We start from the raw sequence: 23,381 nt of genomic DNA, 5'->3' as shown, positions 1-23,381 counted from the left end.
TCACTGGTGTGTGTGTTTGTTTCTGTGTGTCTGTGTCTGTGTGTGTGTCTGTGTGTGTGTGTGTGTGTGTGTGTGTGTGTGTGTGGTAACAATAGGGACAGGCCGGGGCTGGATGGGTGTGGAGGGGTCAGGTTGACTGGGCCTGGGAATACTTTCAACAGACAGAACCAGAATCAGAAAGTGTGTGTGTGTGTGTGTGTGTGTGTGTGTGTGTGTGTGTGTGTGTGTGTGTGTGTGTGTGTGTGAGTGAGTGAGTGAGTGAGTGAGTGAGTGAGTGAGTGAAAGGGGACTGGAGACTGCAGGTGGGCATTGTGCTCCAGGTGGCTCTGCACCTACATGGGAACAATCCAAAATTGCACCCTATTCCCTATGTAGTGAACAGGGCCCATAGGACACTGGTGAAAAGTAGTGCACTACATAGGGAATAGGGTACTATTTCGGATGCGTATTGATATTTCTCCCACTGAGCCTATGACAGCAGGGGAGATATGGAGGCTCGATATGACAGCAGCTCTTAGTCACAGCCACACAGTCATAGGCACAGCCCGCCGAGCTAGGAACTCACACTGATACTGTCAATCTGGTATACCAGACAACTAATAATCTATTCTCAGAGAAAAATTTTAACATGCATTTTCATGTGATCTGCTTTGTGTGCGAACCTAAATGTTCATTCGTTTTCCGCACCAAATGCACCGTACCATATCAAAACGCGGGGCTGGCCAATCTACAAAAAGGTAGACAGGCCTGTGTAGGCTACTCCTGTAGATTCTCGTAAGCCATTTAGTCAGACTGTTCAGCGCTCACACATGGACTATGAACATCACGTAGGCTCAGAGACTCTACCCACTTGTGTGTGGGTAACGGGACGCAGTGGGAGTGAGTAGAGAGGGACAGTGGACACATTCCAGTGCTAATCTCTGTGTTCTAGGCTGCCCAGGGAAGCTTCGTGGCAGTGAAAGGAGAATTTGTCGCTGCAGACAGGATTACAAGCATACACAGGCACAGACGCACCAACACGCGCACACACACGCACACACACACACACACACACACACACACACACACACACACACACACACACACACACACACACACACACACACACACACACACACACACACACACACACACAGTGTAACACGTCTCAGCTCAGCCCTAAAGCCTAGCTCTGGTGAAAGAAGCGGTAGCTGGAAACGCGTTAGCACACAGGGGGAAATAATTGGATGTGAATCCTCTCCTCTCCTCTGCTCCCTCACAACTACAGGGTTTTGATGGTAAACGGTTCCAGGGAATCAGAGAAACGTGTGAACGGGATAAGACAAGAAACACCTGCATTTTCAGTCATTTGATTCAGACAGGATGCCGGGAATTCGTGTGACAAAATTCAATTCCACCAGCACCACCAGAAACCTAATCGTGTTTCCTTTTGAATCTTCTTTCTTTGTAAATATCAAGCCAAGGAAAGAAAAGGGAGACATCCTTGGTGCATTCCATGTTAATGTTTACCATCTCAAGGCGGGAGATGCGGAAGCTGTATTTTTACCTACAGGAGAAGTGTAGGCCGCATCTGAGGGGAGAAAAAAATACTTGAGGCTGACATCTCTCCTACATCTGCTCAGATCTGTAGAGGCACACTCTCCCGTTGTCAATATCTCTGATTGCGTGCGTATGAATGCGATGGGCAGAAATGTTGACTGGCTGTAAGCTTATCTCACACTCACATATGTTTTTACACTACCTGATTCAATTACATGCTGTGGTGTGGCCTAATCTCAGATATGCGTTGGCTTCTATGATTCAGTTGGAAAATGAAGGGGGGACAACAGTAGCGCTGCATCTGACATGGCACCCTATTCCGATGGGGTTCAGGTTAAAAGTAGGGCACCATTAAAGGGAATAGGGTGCCATTTCAGATGCAGCCTAGGTCTGGATAGCATTGTGATGTGTGCACCCATATGAAGACATACAGTGCCTTCAGAAAGTATTCATACTCCTTGACTGATTGCACGTCTTGTTGTGTTACAGCCTGGAATTTCTTTGTCACCCATCTACACAATACCCCATAATGACAAAGTGAAAAGTATCAATACTATGTAGGAGAACCTTTGGCAGCGATTACAGCTGTGAGTGTACAGCTCCATTTCCATTTAGTTTTTATCCTGAAAAACTCCCCAGTCCTTAACGTTTACAAGCATACCCTGAACATGATGCAGCTACCACTATGCTTGCAAATAATGTCACACCCTGATCTGTTTCACATGTCTTTGTGATTGTCTCCACCCACCTCCAGGTTTCGCCCATCTCCCTATTACCCCCTGTGTTACTTACACCGGTGTTCTCTGTTTGTCTGTTGCCAGCTCGTCTTGTTTGTCAAGCCAACCAGTGTTTTTGTGTCAGCCCATGCTTTTCCCTGGTCTCTCTTTTCTTGTCTTCCTGGTTTTTCACCCTTGCCTGTCCTGACCCTGTACCCACCCGCCTGACCACTCTGCCTGACCGTGGGCCTGCCTGCTGTCCTGTACCTTTGCACCACCTCTGTATTACCGATCTCTGCCTGACCTGACCCTGAGCCTGCCTGTCGTCCTGTTCCTTTGTCCCTGTTGCTGTAATAAACATTGTTACTCCGACACGGTCTGCATCTTACCTTGATTCCTGATAAATATTGAGAGTGGTACTCAGTAATGTCTTGTATTAGATTTGCCCCAAACATAACTCTTTGTATTCAGGATACATTCACATTTTTTGCAGTATTTCTTTAGTGCTTTGGAATATTGTGTTCTGTACCAGCTTCCTTCTTTTCACTCTGTCAATTAGGTTAGTATTGTGATGTAACTACAATGTTGTTGATCCATCCTCAGTTTTCTCCTATCACAGCCATTAAACTCTGTAACTGTTTTAAAATCACTGTTGGCCTCATGGTGAAATCCCTGAGTGGTTTCCTTCCTCTCCTGCAACTGAGTTAGGAAGGATGCCTGTATCTTTGTAGTGACTGGGTGTATTGATACACCATAAAAAGTGTCATTAATAACTTCACCATGCTCAAAGAAATATTCAATGTCTGATTTTTTTTACCAATAGGTGCCCTTCTTTGTGAGGCATTTGTAAACCTCCCTGGAGTTTGTGGTTGAATCTCTATTATCTCTAATCTCTACTGCTTGACTGAGATACCTCACAGATAATTGTATGTGTGGGGTACAGAGACGAGGTAGTCATTCAAATATATGTTATTTCATACAGAGTGAGTCCATGCAACATATTATGTGACTTGTTGAGCACATTTGTACTTCTAAACTTGTTTTGCCTTGCCATAACAAAGGACTTGAATACTTATTGAATCAAGACATTTCAGTTTTTCATTTGTAAATATAAAACATAATTCCACTTTGACATTGTGGAGTATTGTGTGTAGGCCAGTGAAAAAATATCTCAATTTAATTCATTTAAAATTCAGGCTGTAACACAACAAAACGTGGGAAAAGTCAAGGGGTTTAAATACTTTCGGAAGGCACTGTATTAATGGGTATTTTCTGGAGGATTATGGTTTAAGCAGGCATTAATTCTACAGAGCAGACTGGCTAATCCTTATAGGCTATATGTGACAATACTGTAATGTAATGTGCTGTCTAGGTACAGTAATACAGCCAGCCTTCTCAGTACAATTAAGGCCAAACCTAAGGCTATAATTTTCAGATGAAAGTCCTTCATAAATATCCTTCAGCACAAGAATAGGTATAGCCTCTATTTAACCATCTTACTGTGGAGATGTTGTCATGTTGCTTAGAGAGGTCAGATACATACATTGAGAGTGTGGGACTATATGGTTATATCTGCATTTTTGTCCAAAAGGTGTTATTGACATAGCCTTGTTCACTTCAATGTTCTCTACCTATAGAGTACTATATAGTACTCACTTCACGTTGTTACAGTATATATGAAAAATAATACAAGATATAAATTGCTGACACCATTCAAACATAGCCAATTATCTCACAATCCTCTTTTTGCAGATAGAACCTTATAGTCCCAAGATCTCGACATGCACAACATAAATCATAAATGGGCTCTTTTCATGAGATATATTTAGACATTTCTATCCTGTGGTCGGAAAAAGGAAATTGCCAACTGTTAGTTTGTTACAGTAGGGCATACAGTATGATATCCTTGGCAGACCAACACAGCATGATGTGAATCAAATGAAAGGCAGAACTGCTGTAATACAGATACAGTATTAGTCTCTTGTGATTACCGGATGTGCTATCACTTAACTCAACAAGCCTGCAACGACAAAGTCAATGAACACCGAGCAGCTTAATTCTGCTGAATTAACAAGCAAGGTGACTGTTATGATGCCTGAAGGAATTCTCTAGGAGAAAGGGAAGGACATGAGAAGGACACTCCTGGGGAGAGAAGGATACTTGAAAGGTTTGGTGCCATTAAATATGTATCACTGGCCATAGCCTGTCTTCACAAACTCACGGTAGAGTACAAATGGTACGGTCTCTGTGGAAATAATGAATAGAAGTAGTGTGAAAAATAGAGTAGAATAGAGAATATCTCTAGAATAGTAGAAACACATTTATCTCTTTCCTTTCTTCTCCTGCTCATTCTTCTTCTCACCTCCGAGACAGAGCAAATGGCTCCTGTTGTTTTATGAATTGTCGATGAAAAGCGATGGTGGGTGATTGGCGGAAACAAAGCGCTGAGTGATATTTCAGGGTTCTATCTGGGTTACTGGGTCTGTCTAGTGTGGTTCAGCCTCAGACATCCTCTCTCTCACTCACTCGCTCACTCTCTCTCTCTCTCTCTCTCTCTCACCCTATGTGAAGTATTCAAACTATGTACAGTAACTGTGTCTTTCCAGGGACCATATGGCACCAAGCTGGGACTAGGACACTGTGAGCCTGCAGTGTCATCTCGGTTATAATCCACACAACCGCGTGATCAGTGGAAAACATCGTAACCTGACCGACCTTTCTCTCTGTTGGTGTTCTTCTTTGTCCTTTTTACTCTCTCTGTCCATCCTCGCTTCTCAGTGGATCCATGTTTTTCCTCACCATTACTATCCCTGTGGTGGTGTTCTATCCATCTCTCTCCTTTATCCCCCTGTGGTCTCTCCATCTCTCCTCTTCAAAGAGCATGGGCTTACTCTGTCACATGGGATTCCTCACAGTGGTAGAGGACACACGATGTCCTTGTGAGACTTGATGCTTTGATAAAAACCAGAGATGCATTATATACGCATATGCTGAAAAATACCAAAGGCATTATTGATCCATTATAAATCACCTGTGATAAATAAATAGTCAACAACTTCTTAATGTCTTCACTTATTTTTATTCATGGTATTACTTCTCCCTGGTTGACTCGAGAGGTGTGATAGGGCACTGCACGCTCAGATCTCTTTTCTCCACAGGGAAAGAGGATGGAATACATCTACAATTTAAAAACAAAAACCTTGCGACTAGTCTCCTCTTATGATTAATTCATCTCAGATGGAGTATTCCGTGAGACCATCTCTCCATGCACCGTAGGGTAGGGTGAACGACTTGGAACATGGCCGGAGACACTGTATAAACTGTAGTCTAAACCCAGCCAGCTAGCACAACCACCCATGTGTGTGCTAAACACAATTGTATTTACAGCAGTGGGTGAAGGTGTGAGAAGCCAGGTCCATAAGGGGTAACCAACCAAACCACAGCTTCACAGTAGAACAGAGTACGAGTGAGGAAGCTTCTGGGCAGTTGTTTAATAAATAACATCTATGGTTTCAGTGGCAAAGATAAGCAAACGACACAGCTCAAAGCTGGAATTACTATTAGAGACTTTTTGAAAGGGGTGGCACTGTCTCTGAACCCGAACTGAAACAGAGTTGGAGGGAAGGAGGATTAACTGGGTGCGATTAGGAGCAGAGAGCTATAAAATCATACAGATTGACTGTATGACAGAGTAGTCCAGGCTACAAACCCAACGGTGCCTCGAACTCTTGGCTGAATAATGAAGTGCCTGCCTTGCAGTCCTCAACACACTCATGCATTATTTCTGTGTTCACTCTAGCAGCAGAAGTCCTGTCTGAGGACTCAACTGCATGCCCCGCTACAGCCTTCCCTTCCATACCTGGCATGTGAAATGTGGGTTATGTCAGCCAACACGAGCACCATCTGTAGTCAATGAGTAACCTCTGAATCTGAAACGCCACGGTGCCACAACACTTGGGATCCCTTAGCAATATCACTGTCTGTATTGTTAGACCCATAGTGATCCTATAATTTACTTATGTATTTAGTTTTCATTTATATGTCATGGTATGGTTAGAATAACCTTAGACCAGGGGTTCTCAAACTTTTGGGACCCCTTTTGTGACAGCAAATTCCTCAGGGACCCCCTCATAATCAGAACACAACTCGAGTGGGATAAAAAATATATACAGTATATAGCATGCAAGGAGTTCTGGTATGACTATGGCAGTGCATGTCAGTACGAACCAAGTCTTGGGCCCTGGGAAATAACATTTTAAAGCACATTTCCTGCAATTCTAAACATTTTGCCATGATCCCTGTGTTGCCCAGGTTTAGCTGCACTCAGAGATATAAAAATGCTATCCACAAGTTCATCTGATAAAGGGCCTAAATTGTAGATTCATAATGCTACATTGTGTTGCATTACATCCACAGATTCCACAGATCCCTTGGCCAAAATATGTTTATTCTGTTCTTGTTCATTTATTTATTAAACTAGGCAAGTCAGTTAAGAACAAATTCTTATTTACAATGACGGCCTACCCCGGCCAAACCCTAACCCGGTCAATGTTGGGCCAATTGTACGCCGCCCTATGAGACTCCCAATCACGGCCAGTTGTGTTACAGCCTGGAATCAAACCAGGGTCTGTAGTGACGCCTCCAGCACTGAGATGCAGTGCCTTAGAGTGCTGCGCCACTCTTGTTAGTAATATAATTTTTTTGAAATCCACTATAGCGGGCTTCTAGACACAGAGGGTATTTCAATCAGTTGGTTTCAGTTGTTGGGATGAGAAGGTGAGCGGGAAGAGACCCATATAACGTTAAGTTTGAGCCAATTAATTTTTCTACAAGTGAAGTGCAAAGTGACACTGAGTCAAAGTGTATTTTCTGAAAAAGAAAATAAAACTGGTTTTGAACATGAATGTAGTTGTCAATGATTACTCCCCACACCTGCAACCATTGGATATCACCTACCATCTCCAATGACTGGGAGACATGGTAGGCAACACTTTGACAAGGTGTACAATTTCATATTGGCTATGTGTAAAAAGTATTTATCTATCTCACACTCTCACACTGTCTGTCTGTCTGTCAGTCAGTGGAGAACCACACTGGAGGTGTCATAATACCCATAAAACCTAGCGGTCAAACATGGTAATGGTTCCAATCATAGTTCCATCATTCATTTTTCCCAAAGGGGTTTTATAAACCCTGGTGTGACGTTTTGATAACCATTCAATTCTCTCTAGGACAAGGTGACTTTTATCAATATATTTGGCTCTATCTACTCTCAGATTTGATAATGCTATTTAATATCACAGTAGACATCATGCAAAATTACAAATCCCTGCATGTCATCTCTAGCTAACACCTTTGATAACAACTACTGTGTCAATTTAATACTTGCACAAGACGTTCCACAGAATTGTCAATTTAAAGATATTTAGCCAATTAAATAATTAATACATTTAGCTAACATTAGTGTGCTCTGGGTGTTCGTAAATTCAGAGCGTTGTCAGATTGTCATTCGTATATATTCAAAGCGTTCTGACCTCACAACGGCAGTCAAGTACCCAAGCTAACTGGCTAAAGTTGGCTAGCTTGCTAGCTACTTCCAGATTGAAATGAGAGAACACCTCACTCTGACCATTTTACTCACCCTATCAGAGCAGGTTAGGCAGTTTTCATGTTATCCATTGGTGACTAACAGTTGGTGACTGTAACTATGCTGTTAGCAACAATTTAATGAAGCTTTTTTGCTGACGTTTACTGACACTGGCCATATTCACCGAGTGTTGAGCATTTGTAAATTCATCAGTTATTCTGCACTCTGGCACACAGACAAGAGTGCTCTGAAATCGGAGTAGATAGCCAGAGGGAATTTACTTACACATCCTAAAAATCCCCTATGGGAAAAATGAATGGTGGAAAAAACTATTGGAACCATTTCCCTGTTTGACTTCTAGGTTTTATGGGTATTATGACTCATACCGTGGTCCTCTATTTCATCCATGTACTCAGTATTGCTTTTTGGGACTCTGAGTCCTTTTTTTTCTCTCGGTTTGTTTACGTCATTCGTTTTTACTACATGCCCCACAATGCAAAGCTCCTTCTCGGTCTCACTATGAAGATACAGTAGCCACTCTCTCCTGCAATCTGAACAATGACTTCAGAGCGGAGGAAAGGAATTCAATAGCATAGAATGCGTTATACAGCACGAAATATCTCAATTGAGCTGCTGTTCTCACAAATGACTTCAATGTACCAACCGTAAATATGTGGATACCTACAGAACACGAGAAATACGGCGTCGGTAAGTTTTTTTTTTTTTGGTTCTGTTTTAAAACTGCGGTGCTCTCGTTTACTCACAAAATTAAAATTAGTTTCAAACTAATAGGGAATATGCTGCTGTTTGATTTTGTTACACAGTATCAAAAATAACAACGACCACTAGCCTACTAACCGTTACTAACGCGTGCTTATTTCATAGGCACCACCACTTCCACGCATTTCACGAGTATTTGCGCTTTCCATGGATTTTGTAGGCTATAGGCTATGAATACATTATGGTTTTACAGCTATAAAAATTAACGCGTGGCTTGAGGCTATAGAGCCCCTCGTATCAGTGTATCTCTTTGCACTCTGTGCGTTCAATGCTCTGTTGGTTGTTACATTGTGTCTGATAAATGAATGGATGCAAACAAAACACAATACTCTGTGCAAAACATTTTTTATTTAGCGCTTTATATGTGTGTATTTATGTTGTACTCCTCAATTGAAAGGAAAATAAAGTGTCAAGATAATATATTTTTTTGGCGTTCTGTAACATTGTTTTTGGTATTCGGGAATTCCACTGAACCTTCAACCTTTTTATCTCGTCTCTCTCAGTGAAAACAGCGAGTGAAGCTGTCCTAGTGTGTTATTGTTCCCGAGCGGCATGGGTGTCGTAACCAGGGATAAAAGTGAAGCAAACACAATGCGAGTGAAAGATAGGCTATGGGTTTAAATAATAGTGCTCTAATTTTCTAATCGAAGGGGGGGTATTCACTCTGCGCCCACATTCTGTGAAATTATCCTATTGAGATGCGTTCCCCAGTGGACCAAAATAGGGTAGCGAAGCCTATTTGTTGGTTGAAGGGGTGAGTGTTTGGGATGCTTTATCCAGCCCCCAACAGTCACTGCTTGAAATCTCAACATTGCAGAAATATTGCCGTATTGTGTTATGTAGGCCTATCAGTCACACCTCTAGGTGCCGAGAACTGAACCAAAGCCCTTCCAGTTTGATACATTGCTGCAGTTCAGTTTGATACATTGCTGCAGTTCACAATTTCGAACCTCCTTTCCAAGTCCAGTCCGTGGAGGTAGGTGGGAGGGGGGTTTGTGTAACATTTCCATGTATTCTCAGTGCTTAAATTCCGTCATTGTCTTTAAAAATGGCAAGTGAGGCTTTAAGTGGATTACGCCGTCTTGATCCTATTTTCAATAAGAGCAATAAGACTCTTTTTTTTTAATTAGCTCAGATTTAGCGCCTGTGGTTGGGCAGTAGGGGACTTCCTCCCTGTGACAGTGGTGATTCTGGGGAAGAAAGACTTGTTTCCTTGTTGCGCAACACTGGCCGGTAAGCCCACGGTTATTTTTAAGTGGGCAAAGTAACAACACAACGCTGTTGTGATTTGTCAATGTTTTGTAACTCGGGTTAAAAGGTTATGGGACACGCAGTGCGAAAACAATTACATCCAATTACATTTGGACGTATTTTAATGATGCAGAATGATGTTTGATTGGATGAAGATATACCCCTAGATAGTATTGTATTTGGTTGTTTGTTTGGATGCTTTTGGACTGCGAAATAGGTTGAGTGGGGAAATCTGGAGACCATGTGTTTTCATCATCAAGACTCCGTCCCTTGTTTATAAATTCCTTTTGCTTATAGGTACACAGGCGGCTCATTTCATTGACGAGTTGTGACCTTTTAACTGGAACAGATAGTTGAGGTAAACATGTTTTTTTATTAGCATCTTTAAAGTCTTAGTCACTGTCGGTTTGGTTCAAATCAAATGTATTTTAATGGGGGTGGGGGGATAGGATGCACACACATGCTTGATTCCAGATGATCCGAACATGTGGAGCATATTGATATTCTATAGCTATATGTTGTCGAACAGCTAATTACTCTTTGTGATCACCATTGATCGTGATCACTCGGTAACATCGAAGTTCAACACAGTGTTATTTGAGATGATTCACGTTTCAGTGAAGCATCTGTCTTCAAAACCCTATTTTTTTTTTTGCTGTTTCACCCCAGGGTCTTTAGTCTCAAGATGGCTGTCCATTATGTCTTTGACGTACCAGTACTATTGATATAATAGCCTACAGTATTTGAATATGATTCATATAGTATGCACTGTAAATGTGATTTCCTTGAGGTACTTTCAGTGAACATTTTACCCCCCTTTAAACCAGGGCTGGCTTCCCAAAACGGGTTGAGATTCTTGGATCCTTGGTGCGAACCATTTGATCTTTCGCCACGGAGCGAAATTAGAATTACAGCTCCTAATTGGGAGGTATTTGGCCTTTGATGTTGATTTGCCTCATGCTTGGGAGGAGAGCCAAGGAGGAGGACAGCCTTCTATCCATCTACCATTGATGAAATATGAATGGAGTCCAGTATATGAAGGCAGTACAGCATTAAGACTCCCATTAGTGCACCATTTGAGTGATTACAGGTTTGTAACCAAGATTGATGCGCTTTACTGTAAAATCGTATTCTGCCAAGAGGAGAGATTTTCATATCAAAGAGGTTTTGGAATGTATTTCAGTTAAACATGCGGTAGGAATTTGAATAGAAATGTGTACATTGAGAAAGGATGGTAGACTAATGGATTAGTAGGACTGAATGTGCAGGAACACCCATGAGACTATCTGGGAATATTTTCACCAGAATTCCCACCTTTGGAATATCCACTGCATGTGGTTCCTTTTGAACACTGGTGTCGTGTCTTTGGCTATGCCGGATTAAGTGATATGACATGCTATTCTATAAAATAATTTCTCCGTCATTAATATTACCTGATTGAGCTAATCATGTAAATGTAATCAACTAGAGAGTCGGGGCACCACGGAAGAATACTTATAGAGCTGTTATCTTCCGAATAAACTCTTAAAGACCTAGTAATATTTTACATCGATAGCAGTCAATATTAATCGTCATCTTAATTCAGTCTCATCTGAAAGTTGTATATTCTTGGTTATCGGCATGAACCCTGGCTAACAAGTTGAATCAGCAATACAAAATTGGGTTTAATTATTTATTTACTAAATACCTAACTAATCACACACAATTTCACATACACATAATTAAATCATACCTTGATTTCAAATTACATCATAAAGGAAAACGTCCCTAGCGGGCGGAACAGATATGACAGCTTGTTACACAAAAGAGAAGGGTCTGGGTTTGAGTGAAAGAGCGGGAAGACTGAGGAGAAAAGGGCGAAGCGGTGCTATCGTAAATACAGTATCTTATGCATTCTAAATTACCGCCCATTTGGAAAAGGAAAATGCAATAAATATTTACTCTGAGCTGCACTTCGGTAGGTTGGTGATGGATGGAAGGCCATTGAAGAATGTCTCTGCTGGTAAATTGAATACATTGTAGTAACGTCGGGGCGGCAGGGTAGCCTAGTGGTTAGAGCGTTGGACTAGTAACCGGAAGGTTGCAAGTTCAAACCCCCGAGCTGACAAGGTACAAATCTGTCGTTCTGCCCCTGAACAGGCAGTTAACCCACTGTTCCTAGGCCGTCATTGAAAATAAGATTTTTTTCTTAACTGACTTGCCTGGTTAAATAAAGGTAAAAAAAAAACGTTGTTGTGTGGTAGACAGGATACTCGGTCCGTTCCTTCCTAACCCTCGTTTGCAGCGGCTGTTGCTAACTCAACGGCTAGGAGGTATCACTTCTGTAGTGAATAAGAGTTCAAAGTTCATACCATTCGCAACCAAAGCTCACGCTAATGTTGGCTTCGTTCTGTAGTTATTATCTGAATCATTCTGACATTGGACCATCGTCCTCACAACAGGAGGTTATATTGTCGTCAAGGCTTTATATAGGAGGGGAGAGGAGGGCGTGTTTGAAAAGTTTTATAGCCCATGTCCCTTCACACTGATTGAGTGGTCCTACCATATGAAAACTCAAATCTCACATTTTAGAAGCTAAAATCCCATTTCATCCCATCACGAATAATTTCATATTCAAACATTTAAATTGAACAGCAATTCCATGTGAATCCGATAACTCTGATGTGTAGACTTTCCACTGTAGAGTTTGTCATCTTATCATTGATGAGAATGTCTCAGATGACAACCGAACTGACATCATATTCATTAAGTACCACCGCATATGTTCAATTGGTCGGATTACCAGAATATAGTTCATTTCCCCCCACCTTCTGATGTTCCCAGAATCTCTATGTTAACCAAGGGTTTTGCAAAAGTAAGATCAGTAGGGTAGAGAGGAAAAAGAAGGGAAGAGGTATTTATGACAATCATAAACCTACCCCCAGGCCAAAGTCATAACACTGCACTACTGGAATTCTCAGTGGATTATCCTCCATCAATTAAACTCACAACAGCTAACAATGTAGCACCACAACCTTGGAGAGAGAGCATTGCCTCTGTTTTGGGAGATTGTATTTCCTGCAAATAGTCTTAAATGATGATTAACAGGAAGAGAAGGGACCTTTCTCTCCTTGTTAAGACTGGTATTGCAGCCAATCAAGCATGTCATTGCTCATCATAATTTAATGAGCTACGTTAGATCTTTGTGTGTGTGTATTGAATATGATTTTCCAGTGAGCATTCGAACTAAATACTTTGTATTTAGCATATGACCACAACCTAGTATTAACTTTTTGAAATCTCAATGTTTACCCACAGCAGCCTATGGAAACGCGTAAATAATACCTTCAACCGAATGGTAGAAAAACAGAATGGAGTGCTTGGGTAGTGTGTAGGAAAGTGCTGCCCTTGAATGGCCCTGGCCCTTGAGCAATGCACACAGTAGAGTGGAGGAGTTCGAGGCCTGCTATGTAGTGGGGGTCTATGTAAGGCCTGGGGCTGTCCTTCTCCCCTGGCTGCTGTCGCCTGCTCCCCCTGGGGGGGTGGATGTCACTGGGCCGAGGGGTGGGTGGCGGGCCCTGCCTGGCGGCATGTGTCAGGAGGGCTTATTGTTGGACGTGGCCACCGCACCCAACACCCCCTACCCCTGTGGGATTAGCAGGTTGTTTGGCAGTGGGAACGGTGGCCTGTGGTCCCATTCCTTCATTATATTACACCCCCCCCTGCCTCCTTAAAGAACATAGTCCCGGGGCACAGGGAGGCGTGGCCACACAATGCCACCACAGTTTGTCATTTCTTCTTCATCCACTCGCCTCTGCTGGCTTCATCTACTTGCCGCGGTCAGGCCGACACAGGCAACCATTTAGGGATGGAGATCGCTGGAGGGAGTTGCTCCAGTCAATATTGGAGCTCCCTGGTGAATTAGACGGTGGGATCGGGGGAACGAGGGAGCAAAACCTTTGACATTTTAGCCTAGCTGATGTTATAGGTAGACAGGGACAACTAAGTGTTTTGTTATGCCTCCTCTCCAACAGCGATTTTTAGTGTTTATTTACAATGGCAATCATGCACAACACCTTTCAATTTAACATGGCTGGTGAATACTAGACTGGATTGAAAAATACTGCATGTAGCCTGTTTGTGTTATCCCATTACTGTAGCTCTATTTACTTTCAACTGAAAATATAATAAAATGTATATATATCCCATTTATTATGTAAAGACACACAGAAAACCCCCTGGAAAAATGTTTCTTGTTTCCTACTAAATCAGCATGTTTACCTCCCCCCACCCACCCACCCATGGTGAGGCAGCCTTTTGATATGAATACAATGTAATGTGTGTGTCCCGTTGGATTCGATGACACCACCGCAGTCTAATTGGCGGCATATGTTTTTGTGGAAGGATGCAGCTGAGGCTAGGCGGTTGCAGCCAGCCAATGAGTGGACTGGATTGCAGCTCACACGAAACTGAAGGCAGGGCAGTCTGGAGGTAGCTAGGGCTGCTGTTTCCTGGTAACAACTGGACTGGAGAGGGCATCACACTGTACATGCATGAATGTATGTCCTATTCATGCACATTAAGATTACACTACTGTAAAACAGATACTGAAAGGACAGTGCGGTGAAATAGATATATTTCAAAGCCAATGTTTTAAAAATGGGATGATATTAGCCTAATCATTGTTCTGTAGAAACCGCTTCCCCTCGGAGTGTTTCAATGTATTCCTTTCAGGCCTATAGGGCCTACTTATTGAAATGGACCCTATATTTAAAGCATACTGATATAAATGCCTACTTTAGTTTTATTTGAAATAATAATTGTCCTTCAAACTTTGCTTTCGTCAGTAAATCCTCCATTTGCAGCAATTACAGCCTTGCAGACCTTTGGCATTCTAATTGTCAATTTGTTGAGGTACTCTGAAGAGATTTCACCCCATGCTTCCTGAAGCACCTCTCACAAGTTGGATTGGCTTGATGGGCATTTCTTATGTACTGTTGCGTACGCCTCTTGGAGGAGGGAACGCAACACCTGCTACAGCTCAACTCCCTGTGTAGTGAAAAAGTATGTGATCGTAGGTGTGGGGGAAGGACGACAGAGGCAGAGAAAAATACCGTTTTACAGGGAATTTCTTATTGCTACACGCGGTAAGGTGGGGAAAAGGGGGTGGATGGAACCAAAGCAAGAAAGCCAACATTTGTCCCCTCTCCTACCTTACCTGCCTTCCCACTACTTACCTAACCTTCAGCACCGCCTGGCACTCTAACCAAAATACAGGGGATGGTCCGCCCAGGTCTTACCTAGCCTTCAGCACCACCTGACGCTCTAACTAAAATACAGGGGTGGTCCGCCCAGTTCTTACCTAGTGTGCATAGACAGATTCTATACTACGGGTTATGTATTCCCGCAGGCCTCTTGCCTAAACACTCCCAAGGTGTGCGCCCCCCCCGGGAACAAATGAAACAGAATAATTACCAATACTTTAAGTGAAAAATGTCAATAATCAAAAACAGTAAGTCCTACTGGCATACACATACCTCTGAAGGAGCGGCTACAAAGTAATATCCACAAAACTTTTACTGACCGCGACAAAAATCAACAGAGGATGTAAAAAGAAGCTCTCTTCCCTGACAAAGGAACACAGGCTTTTATCAAGCTGGAGAAGGAGTTGGTAATTGAAGAGACAGCTGTATCCCCTGACGAGAGGGAGGGGTCAGAGCTCCAATCAGCGACGGGGCAGAACCAATTAGCTGCTTAAGAATCCAGGAAGCAATTTCCTGAAACACACACACATGCAAACCCACAATAACACAGAAACTGGGGACGGTAACACTTAAATGCAGTCAAGCTGCTCCCACAACAGCTCAATAGGTTTGAGATCCGGTGACTGTGCAGGCCACTTTATTATAGACAGAATACCAGCTGACTGCTTCTTCCCTGAACAACATTGTCCTGTTGTGCCCTACAACATTGTCCTGTTGTAGGAGGAAACTGGCTCCACAGGATATGGCATGACGTTGTAAAATGGAGTGATAGCCTTGCTTCTTCAAGAACCCTTTTACCCTGTACAAATCTCCCACTTTACCACCACCAAAGCACCCCCCAGGCCATCGCATTGCCTCCACCATCTTTGACTGATGGCGTCAGGCAGTCCTCCCAGCATCTTTTCATTTTTTTCTGCGTATCACGAATGTTCCTCTGTGATCCGAACACCTCAAACTTAAATGAATATGTCCATAACACTTCATACCAATCTACCCCTGTCTGTGTTATTTTGCCCATCTCAATATATTATTTTTATTGGCCAGTCTGAGATATGGATTTTTCTTTGCAACTCTGCCTAGAAGGCCAGCATCCCGGAGTCGCCTCTTCACTGTTGACGTTGAGACTGGTCTTTTGCGGGTACTATTTAATGAATCTACCAGTTGATAACGTGGGGCGTCTGTTTCTCAAATTAGACACTTTAATGTACTTGTCCTCTTGCTCAGTTGTGCACCGGGGCCTCCCTCTCCTCTTTCTATTCTGGTTCGAGCCAGTTTGTGCTGTTCTGTGAAGGGAATAGTACACAGCGTTGGACAAGATGTTAAGTTTCTTGGCAATTTCTCGCATGGAATAGCCTTCTTTTCTCAGAACAAGACTGACGAGTTACAGAAGAAAGGTCTTTGTTTCTGGCCATTTTGAGCCTGTAATTGAACCCACAAATGCTGATGCTCCAGATACTCAACTAGTCTAAAGAAGGCCAGTTTTATTGCTTATTTAATCAGAACAACAGTTTTCAGCTGTACCAGCATAATTGCAAAAGGTTTTTCTAATGATCAATTAGTCTTTTTAAAGTGATAAACTTGGATTAGCTAACAACGTGCCATTGGAACACAGTAGTGATGGTTGTTGATAATGGGCCTCTGTACGCCCATGTAGAAATTCCATAAAAAAATCTTCAATTTCCAGCTACAATAGTCATTTACAACATTAACAATGTCTACACTGTATTTTTGTTCAATTTGATGTTATTTTAATTGACCAAAAATGTGCGTTTCTTTCAAAAGCAAGGAGATTCTAAGTGACCCCAACTTTTGAACGGTTGTGTACATTGTAATGAAGTAGCCTTTCTATTCCAGGGGTATATGTATCGTATGGTCACCGTGGTTTCCCTGACACCAAGCCGTGAACCCAGTAAGAGGTTAATGGGATGTGTTCCGTTAGGAACTCCCAGTTCGTGCTCATCAACACTGTGACAGTGGAGGTGGGGGGTGGAAGGAATGACAGGCTGTCACCAGCGCTTTCAGAAACGAATGCTATATTCATAGATTGACGTGTGAAAGGAACTATTGATGCCTTGAGCTTTTGTGCACATGCTCGTTTTTAAAGGGGCAAAAAAATAACGATTCCCTAAAAAATTGCATTTCCAGAGGTGTTGAGTGGCTGGCTGTTTAATCAAAGTCTTGCTGTGTTGATCACGGGTTCTGTACATTACCAATATCTCAAATTGTACCCTATTCCCTTTAAAGTGCACTACTATTGACTAGAGCCCCATGTGCCCTATAAAAGGAATATGGTACCATTTTGGGACGCAGCAGCCATTGAAACTCTGTGACCACAGCACACCAGTGACCCCCAGGCACCCATCTATTTCACCATAACCACCATGGCGTTTCTTTAATAAGCAACTCGGCTTCGCCGTCTGACAACCTCTTGTCCTCAGTTATTAAAAGGAACAGCAAGCTGTATGCTGTTCATGCATTACTACGGCTTTATAATAAATTGTTGTGGTTGAACCAGGCCTTTCTGTGCAGTGATGCTTGTGTTAGATGTGTTAGTGGTTTGCTGTTAATACATTATGAATGCCTAATAAAATGGGTTGTTGTGGTTTGGTTGTGCTAAGGTTGAACCAGGCCTTTCTGTGCAGTCACTGTCCTGGTTGTGTTAGAGTCATCAGGAAGGCTCTCTCCTCTTGGCAGACCGACTTCATGTCAGTATCAGGAGGAGACCGATACAGGAGTTCTGAGGCGCCCTCACTAAGTCTCTGTAACTTCTACCACTGTTGCCTCTCTCTCTCTCTCTCTCTCTCTGTTTGCAGAGATTGGAAGTTACACTCTCCCCCATCTCTTATCTTGATATCCCTCTCTTTCATTCCCTCCCTCATTCCTGTCTGTCTCTCCTTTCTTCTCTTTCTCTCTCTGTCTGTTGATTTGGCTGTCTGGTGGCTCTCTCTCTTTGTTATTTTCTCTCTTTACCCACCGCTCTCTGTATCTGTCTTTCCATCTGTCTTCCTCCCATTTGTCTCTTTCTCTCCCTCTGTTTGTCCATTCCTCCTCCTCCCCAGACACTTCAGTGGTGTTGTTCTGGTGGCAGTGGTCTCTCTCTAGGGCAGAGAAACAGACGGAGCGAATGAGGATGATAGTAGTAGTGAAAACTCACTGGCTCTCTGTGTGGCGTCTACCTCTCCCACTATCTCTATGCATTTACCTATGTCCCCGTCTCCCCATTCGGCTCCCCAAATGAATATGGATGATCATAACTGGGCATGGAGCTGGTTGCTGCTCCTATCACAAGACACACAAAGGCTTCCGTTGAGTACAGAACGCTACCACTGAGCTGGTGCCTGGCCACAATTCATTTAGGTGTCAAAGCTGTCTCTGTCTGTGTCCCAATTAAATGTCACCCTATTCCCTATGTAGTGCACTACTTCTGACCAGAACCCTATGGGTCCTCTTGGTTACCATTTGCGACCCACAAAAACTCTCTTTCTAGGGTTGTGTTGTGTTGGGAAAGTACAATGTATCAGGCCAGATGGCTTTCATGTTTTCCTGGCTCTCCGTGTCCTTGGCTCCTGTTTTATCCGTGTTGTTGAAGGGTGATGTTTGAATGCTGTTCTGGCTCGGAAAAGCAGGCAGTATGATCCATCATCGTGGTATGATTTTACTGTAGGCTATTCTGCTTGCCCAGCTCTTATCGCTGTCTTTCATGTGAGTGATAATGATGTGTGTCTCTTCTCTCTCTCTCTTAGCATCACCGACTCTTATTTTACCCTGCTGATTAAAACTCTTCCCTCTCTCATACTGTCACACGTACAGTATGAATAAATCTATTTGTCTGCCAGTGTTTGACTTGATACTACCTGTGCTGTTAGTGAGGTGTTACATTTCCATCTGTTAGATCAATTCACAGTACACACACTATACGGTGTTAGTTTTCCATTCACGTCACTTGCACGCACACACGCTCACACACACATAGGGACGCACGCAACCTCCACACTGAGGAACGCATGCTTGAACGCACACATCGTACACACTACATGAATCAGCTCGATGCGGCTGGGCAGATGATGGTTTGACCGTGGCTGCTGTAAGCCATCATCTTACTTGTCAGTGTGTGTGATCTCTGTTTCCTTGGCCTGCCTGGTTCAGGGTCTGGCTCAACGCACACAAACACACACACACACCCTCGGGTAATTTATATCCTGTCTTACACAGACAAGCCAGTTTAACTTAATGTTAGTTTGACATTCAAAGGGGATTTATTGTAATTCACTGTTGGTCCATGGCTGTTTTTCACCCAGTGAAAAGCTGAGTGGGGATTTAGACCAATTGCAATTAATTTTAACATGGTGCACTGGTTGAAAAGGCTTCGTTCTCCTTAAAGGGAGTATGCTACACACGGTACCCTAAACAATCTACATGGGTTGTTCCCAGTTCGGTTTGAAAGGACCAGAATAGAATAACAGTTGAACTGTTTTCAGTATAATTGAACACTAGAATTGCAAGCCTATTGACGATTTCCTGATAGAATAAATAGCTTCATCGGAAATCTTACACAGCAAAGAATAGCTCTGTATCTGAACCAGTTGTAATAACCAGTTGATTTTTTTCAGCAGTGCTGAATGGTGCAGTTTTAAAGAGAAAATGTTGCCGTTTTAAAACTTCTTAAGGCTAGGTGGGACGCTAGCACCCCCATTTCGACAACATCGGGTGAAATTGCAGAGCGCGAAATTCGAAATACAAAAATCGTAATATTAAACATTAATGAAAATACAAGTGTCATACATCATTTAAAATGTTAACTTAATCCAGCCGCTTTGTCAGATTTCAAAAAGGCTTTACGGCGAAAGCATTACCATGCGATTATCTGAGGACAGCGCCCCGCATACAAAATCATTAACATTTTCCAAACCAGCAGAAGCGTCACAAAAGTCAGAAATAGTATTAAAATAAATCACTTACCATTTGAAGATCTTCATCCTCTGTTTGCAATCCCAAGGGTCCCAGCTACACAGCAAATGGTTGTTTTCTTCAATGAAGTCCAAACTACAGTCCAAATGAGAAACACCTTGAAGTTTATCTCATTTAAAAAAAACAAGCCTGAAAAGACGACATCTAGTGGAAGCCACAGGAACTGCAATTTGGGAGGATTTCCTTTGAATATCCCATAGACAAGTGTTTTGAATCGGTGGTGACCTGAAATAAACAAAGAAAACACATTCCTGTTGGATTCTCCTAGAGTTTTCGCCTGCCATATCAGTTCTGTTATACTCAGACATTATTTTAACAGTTTTAGAAACTTCAGTGTTTTCCATACAATACTACCAATTATATGCATATTCTAGCTTCTGGGCCTGAGTAACAGGCAGTTTCTTTTTAATGTTGTTGCATCTTTGAAATAAACAAGAACAGCCAAACATTCAGATATGATGCTGGGGATCATTTCAAATAAGAACATAAGTGGGCAACAGTATTTGACCAAAGTTTCAGACTGATACCTTCAGGAATGAGTGCAGTACATGCCATTGAGCATGAAGTCACCCAGGTGTCCCTCACAACTTCCCCAAATGTACCCAAGTGGCCGAATTGGTACAGTGATACATTGATGCAAATAACTATATACAAAATTATTCTAACATGCCTCAAAAAAAATATTTGAAAAATTGAAGAAAAATAAATATTTGAATATTTCAAAAAATGTAAAATAACAATGAGAACTATTTACACTTTTAATGTACAATAATCTGAAGACCCTCAGTCCTCTATACAATATTGTGCTGCTGATGCCATAGCCCATCGCAGTCTCTTTCTGGTGTGAAGTCGAGGGTCACCGAACAGGTGGTGCAGGTGACAGGGGATTTCTTGTGGCAAAGAGCGCAACGAAGCCTCCCTACTGAGCCCTTTTTGCCCTGAGGCACATTCCTGCCTGCAATGATGAATCTTGGCATGTGAACACCACTGGTTGGAGCAGAAGGGACAGAGGTAGAGGGGACAGAAGGTGCTACAGTGGTCTTGCTGTAGCTAGCAAGCTCCTGGATGAACAGCTCCCTGAAGGCTAGCTGTGAGATGGGGGGCTGTCCACAGCTCTTAGCCATTTCCTTCTGGAGTATGAAGGCATTCACCACAGTAATGTCGATGTTTTATCATTTCAATGTCTTGTACCATTCCATGGTCTTGTGGAGAACATTATAGTAGCCTATCAGCGCATCTGACATGTCCACACCTCCCATGCTCTTGTTGTAGTCCTTCACAGCAGCTGGAATGGGGACCTTTTTTGTGGTCCATGCCCCAGTAGCTTTCTTCACACGCCTGATGACGTGATCACCAGTGAAGGACTTGTGGATTGTTGTGCACATCACCACCTCTCTGGTATCCATCCACTTCACAAGGAGCAGGCCATCTTCTCGGATCCATCTCATGGTACCCTGCCCAGCCCGCTTAGGCATGTCGTTCACCCTGGTTTTCGGAAATCCCACTCTGTTGGTCCGAATGGTGCCACAGGCCCACATCTCCAGCTTGCTCAGGCCTGTGAACAAGTTAGGGCTTGTGTAGATGTTGTCCACAAACAGTTTGTAGCCCTTCCCTAGCAGCTGAAAATCTAATAACTCCATAACGGAAGCCCCTTACCGGTCACACAACTGCTCTTCCCCTCATAGACGAAAAAATTGCATGTATGCACGCGCAGAATCAGCCCAAACAAACCGTTTGTAACCCCATTTAGTTGGTTTGTTACGCATGTATTGTTTTAGGCCAACTCTGGCCTTAGGCTACCATCCTCTCATCTATGGAAAGGTTCTGGGCGGGCTGAAAATAGGTCTTGCAGTCCTCAACGATGTTGTGATAGAGAGGTTTAATTTTGCAGAGCTTATCAAACCTTGCCGTGTCTCGCTTCGTCTCGTTGTCCTCGTCAACTTTTGGGTAACTGATATGAAGCGCCCTTGAGATTGTCAGAAACTTTTGCATGACATGACCGTGGTGGGGAAAGGCAGTTGATAGAGGGGTGCACTTTTTCCAGTTGTCCTGGAAAACAGGGTTTTCAGCTTTACAAGACCCATGTAAGTGACCATAGAAAGGTAACAAAAAAGATCTGACAAGGAAATGGGCTTCCATGTCTCTTTCTTGCCTGCCTGCTTAGCTCAGGACTTATGAGTGGAATCAACAACTGCCGAGGTGAAAAACAACTGAAATAGTTGCATGGGGCTGTACTTGGAGGTCATGTCCAGCTGAGGTTTCAGGCCTTTTTGGTCTGAATATTGGAGGTGGTGGGGCCATGTCCTCCTCCAGCACAGAGTGCCAACAACCCTCCTCCGCTCTGCCAGCAGGTTCCACGCTTCCCTTCCTCCGCTTCTTTGTCACCAACTTCACACCTCTTGATGGCCAGGCGGGGGTTAGGTGTGGTGCAGGAGACAGCAGGGGCCTGGCTGGATGAACCAGCTTCAGTGGGGATTTGCTCCTTGGCAGTATGGGCTCCCAATCAGAATCACTGGGACTGTGAAATACAGACACAGATTATATATAGAATAGGGAACCCAATCAGTATGGTGGGGAGCTCATCCATTCCATGTTTAGATAAAATACATGTAAAAAATATCTAATATATACAGACACACAGACATGCACCCACAAATAAAATTAAAATATCTCCAAAACAACTCAAATGAATAATATTTGATGTTATTAATTTCAAAAAAGTTACTCACCAATCCAACACAGAATCTTCTCCATACAGGAACATCTCCTCAGATTGAGAATCAAAAGTATTCTCACTGTCCGAATCATCTTGGAGTAATTCACTGTCACTATCTCTATCAATTTCTTCAATGATATCGTGTAGATCTGTATATTTTGTATTTGATTTTAAAGATTTCCTCGCCATGAATCTTCTCTGAAAATGCTCTCAAAACAGAAATGCTGCCCGTAACCAGCGTGGCTGCTTCCAGTAGAATTTTCAATGGCGAATGGCTGTGTTTACGTTCGAGTTTCCCACAAAGGCCAGTCTTCCCGGATAGAACCATTACATGTTGCCGTTTACCTCGGCTCATTGGCTATCTACCAAGCTAGATTTCAAGACGATCATTGGTCCGGAATACAGTCAATCAACGAAGAACTGGTCATATCTTTGGTGTGCAATGAGGTCATAGTTTGGTGTGTTCAAATCAGTTCCTTTCGGTCAATATGTCCTGGGAAAAGAACCATGAAGTCTGGATTGCAATGAAAAGGATTGCAATGAAACCAAACATGGCTCGATAAATATCCGTTTAGAGTAAT

The 23,381-nt window shown here is 42.8% G+C and overlaps 1 protein-coding gene across 3 annotated transcripts in view; it reads left to right on the top strand.

The window, feature by feature from the left end:
• Positions 1-8,355: 8,355 nt before the first annotated feature.
• Positions 8,356-23,381, top strand: part of LOC118365935 (dedicator of cytokinesis protein 4-like) — a 151,051-nt gene continuing 136,025 nt past the window's right edge. For all 3 annotated transcript variants that reach the window (XM_052491883.1, XM_052491884.1, XM_052491882.1), the window contains exon 1: positions 8,356-8,550. In XM_052491883.1, the coding sequence (XP_052347843.1) occupies positions 8,514-8,550 (37 nt within the window). In that variant the 5' untranslated portion in view covers positions 8,356-8,513. The remainder of the gene's footprint in view (positions 8,551-23,381) is intronic.

Source organism: Oncorhynchus keta, chromosome 33 (genome assembly GCF_023373465.1).
Source record: "Oncorhynchus keta strain PuntledgeMale-10-30-2019 chromosome 33, Oket_V2, whole genome shotgun sequence".
Classification (NCBI taxonomy): Eukaryota; Metazoa; Chordata; class Actinopteri; order Salmoniformes; family Salmonidae; genus Oncorhynchus; species Oncorhynchus keta.
This window is presented reverse-complemented; position numbering and strand designations above follow the sequence as displayed.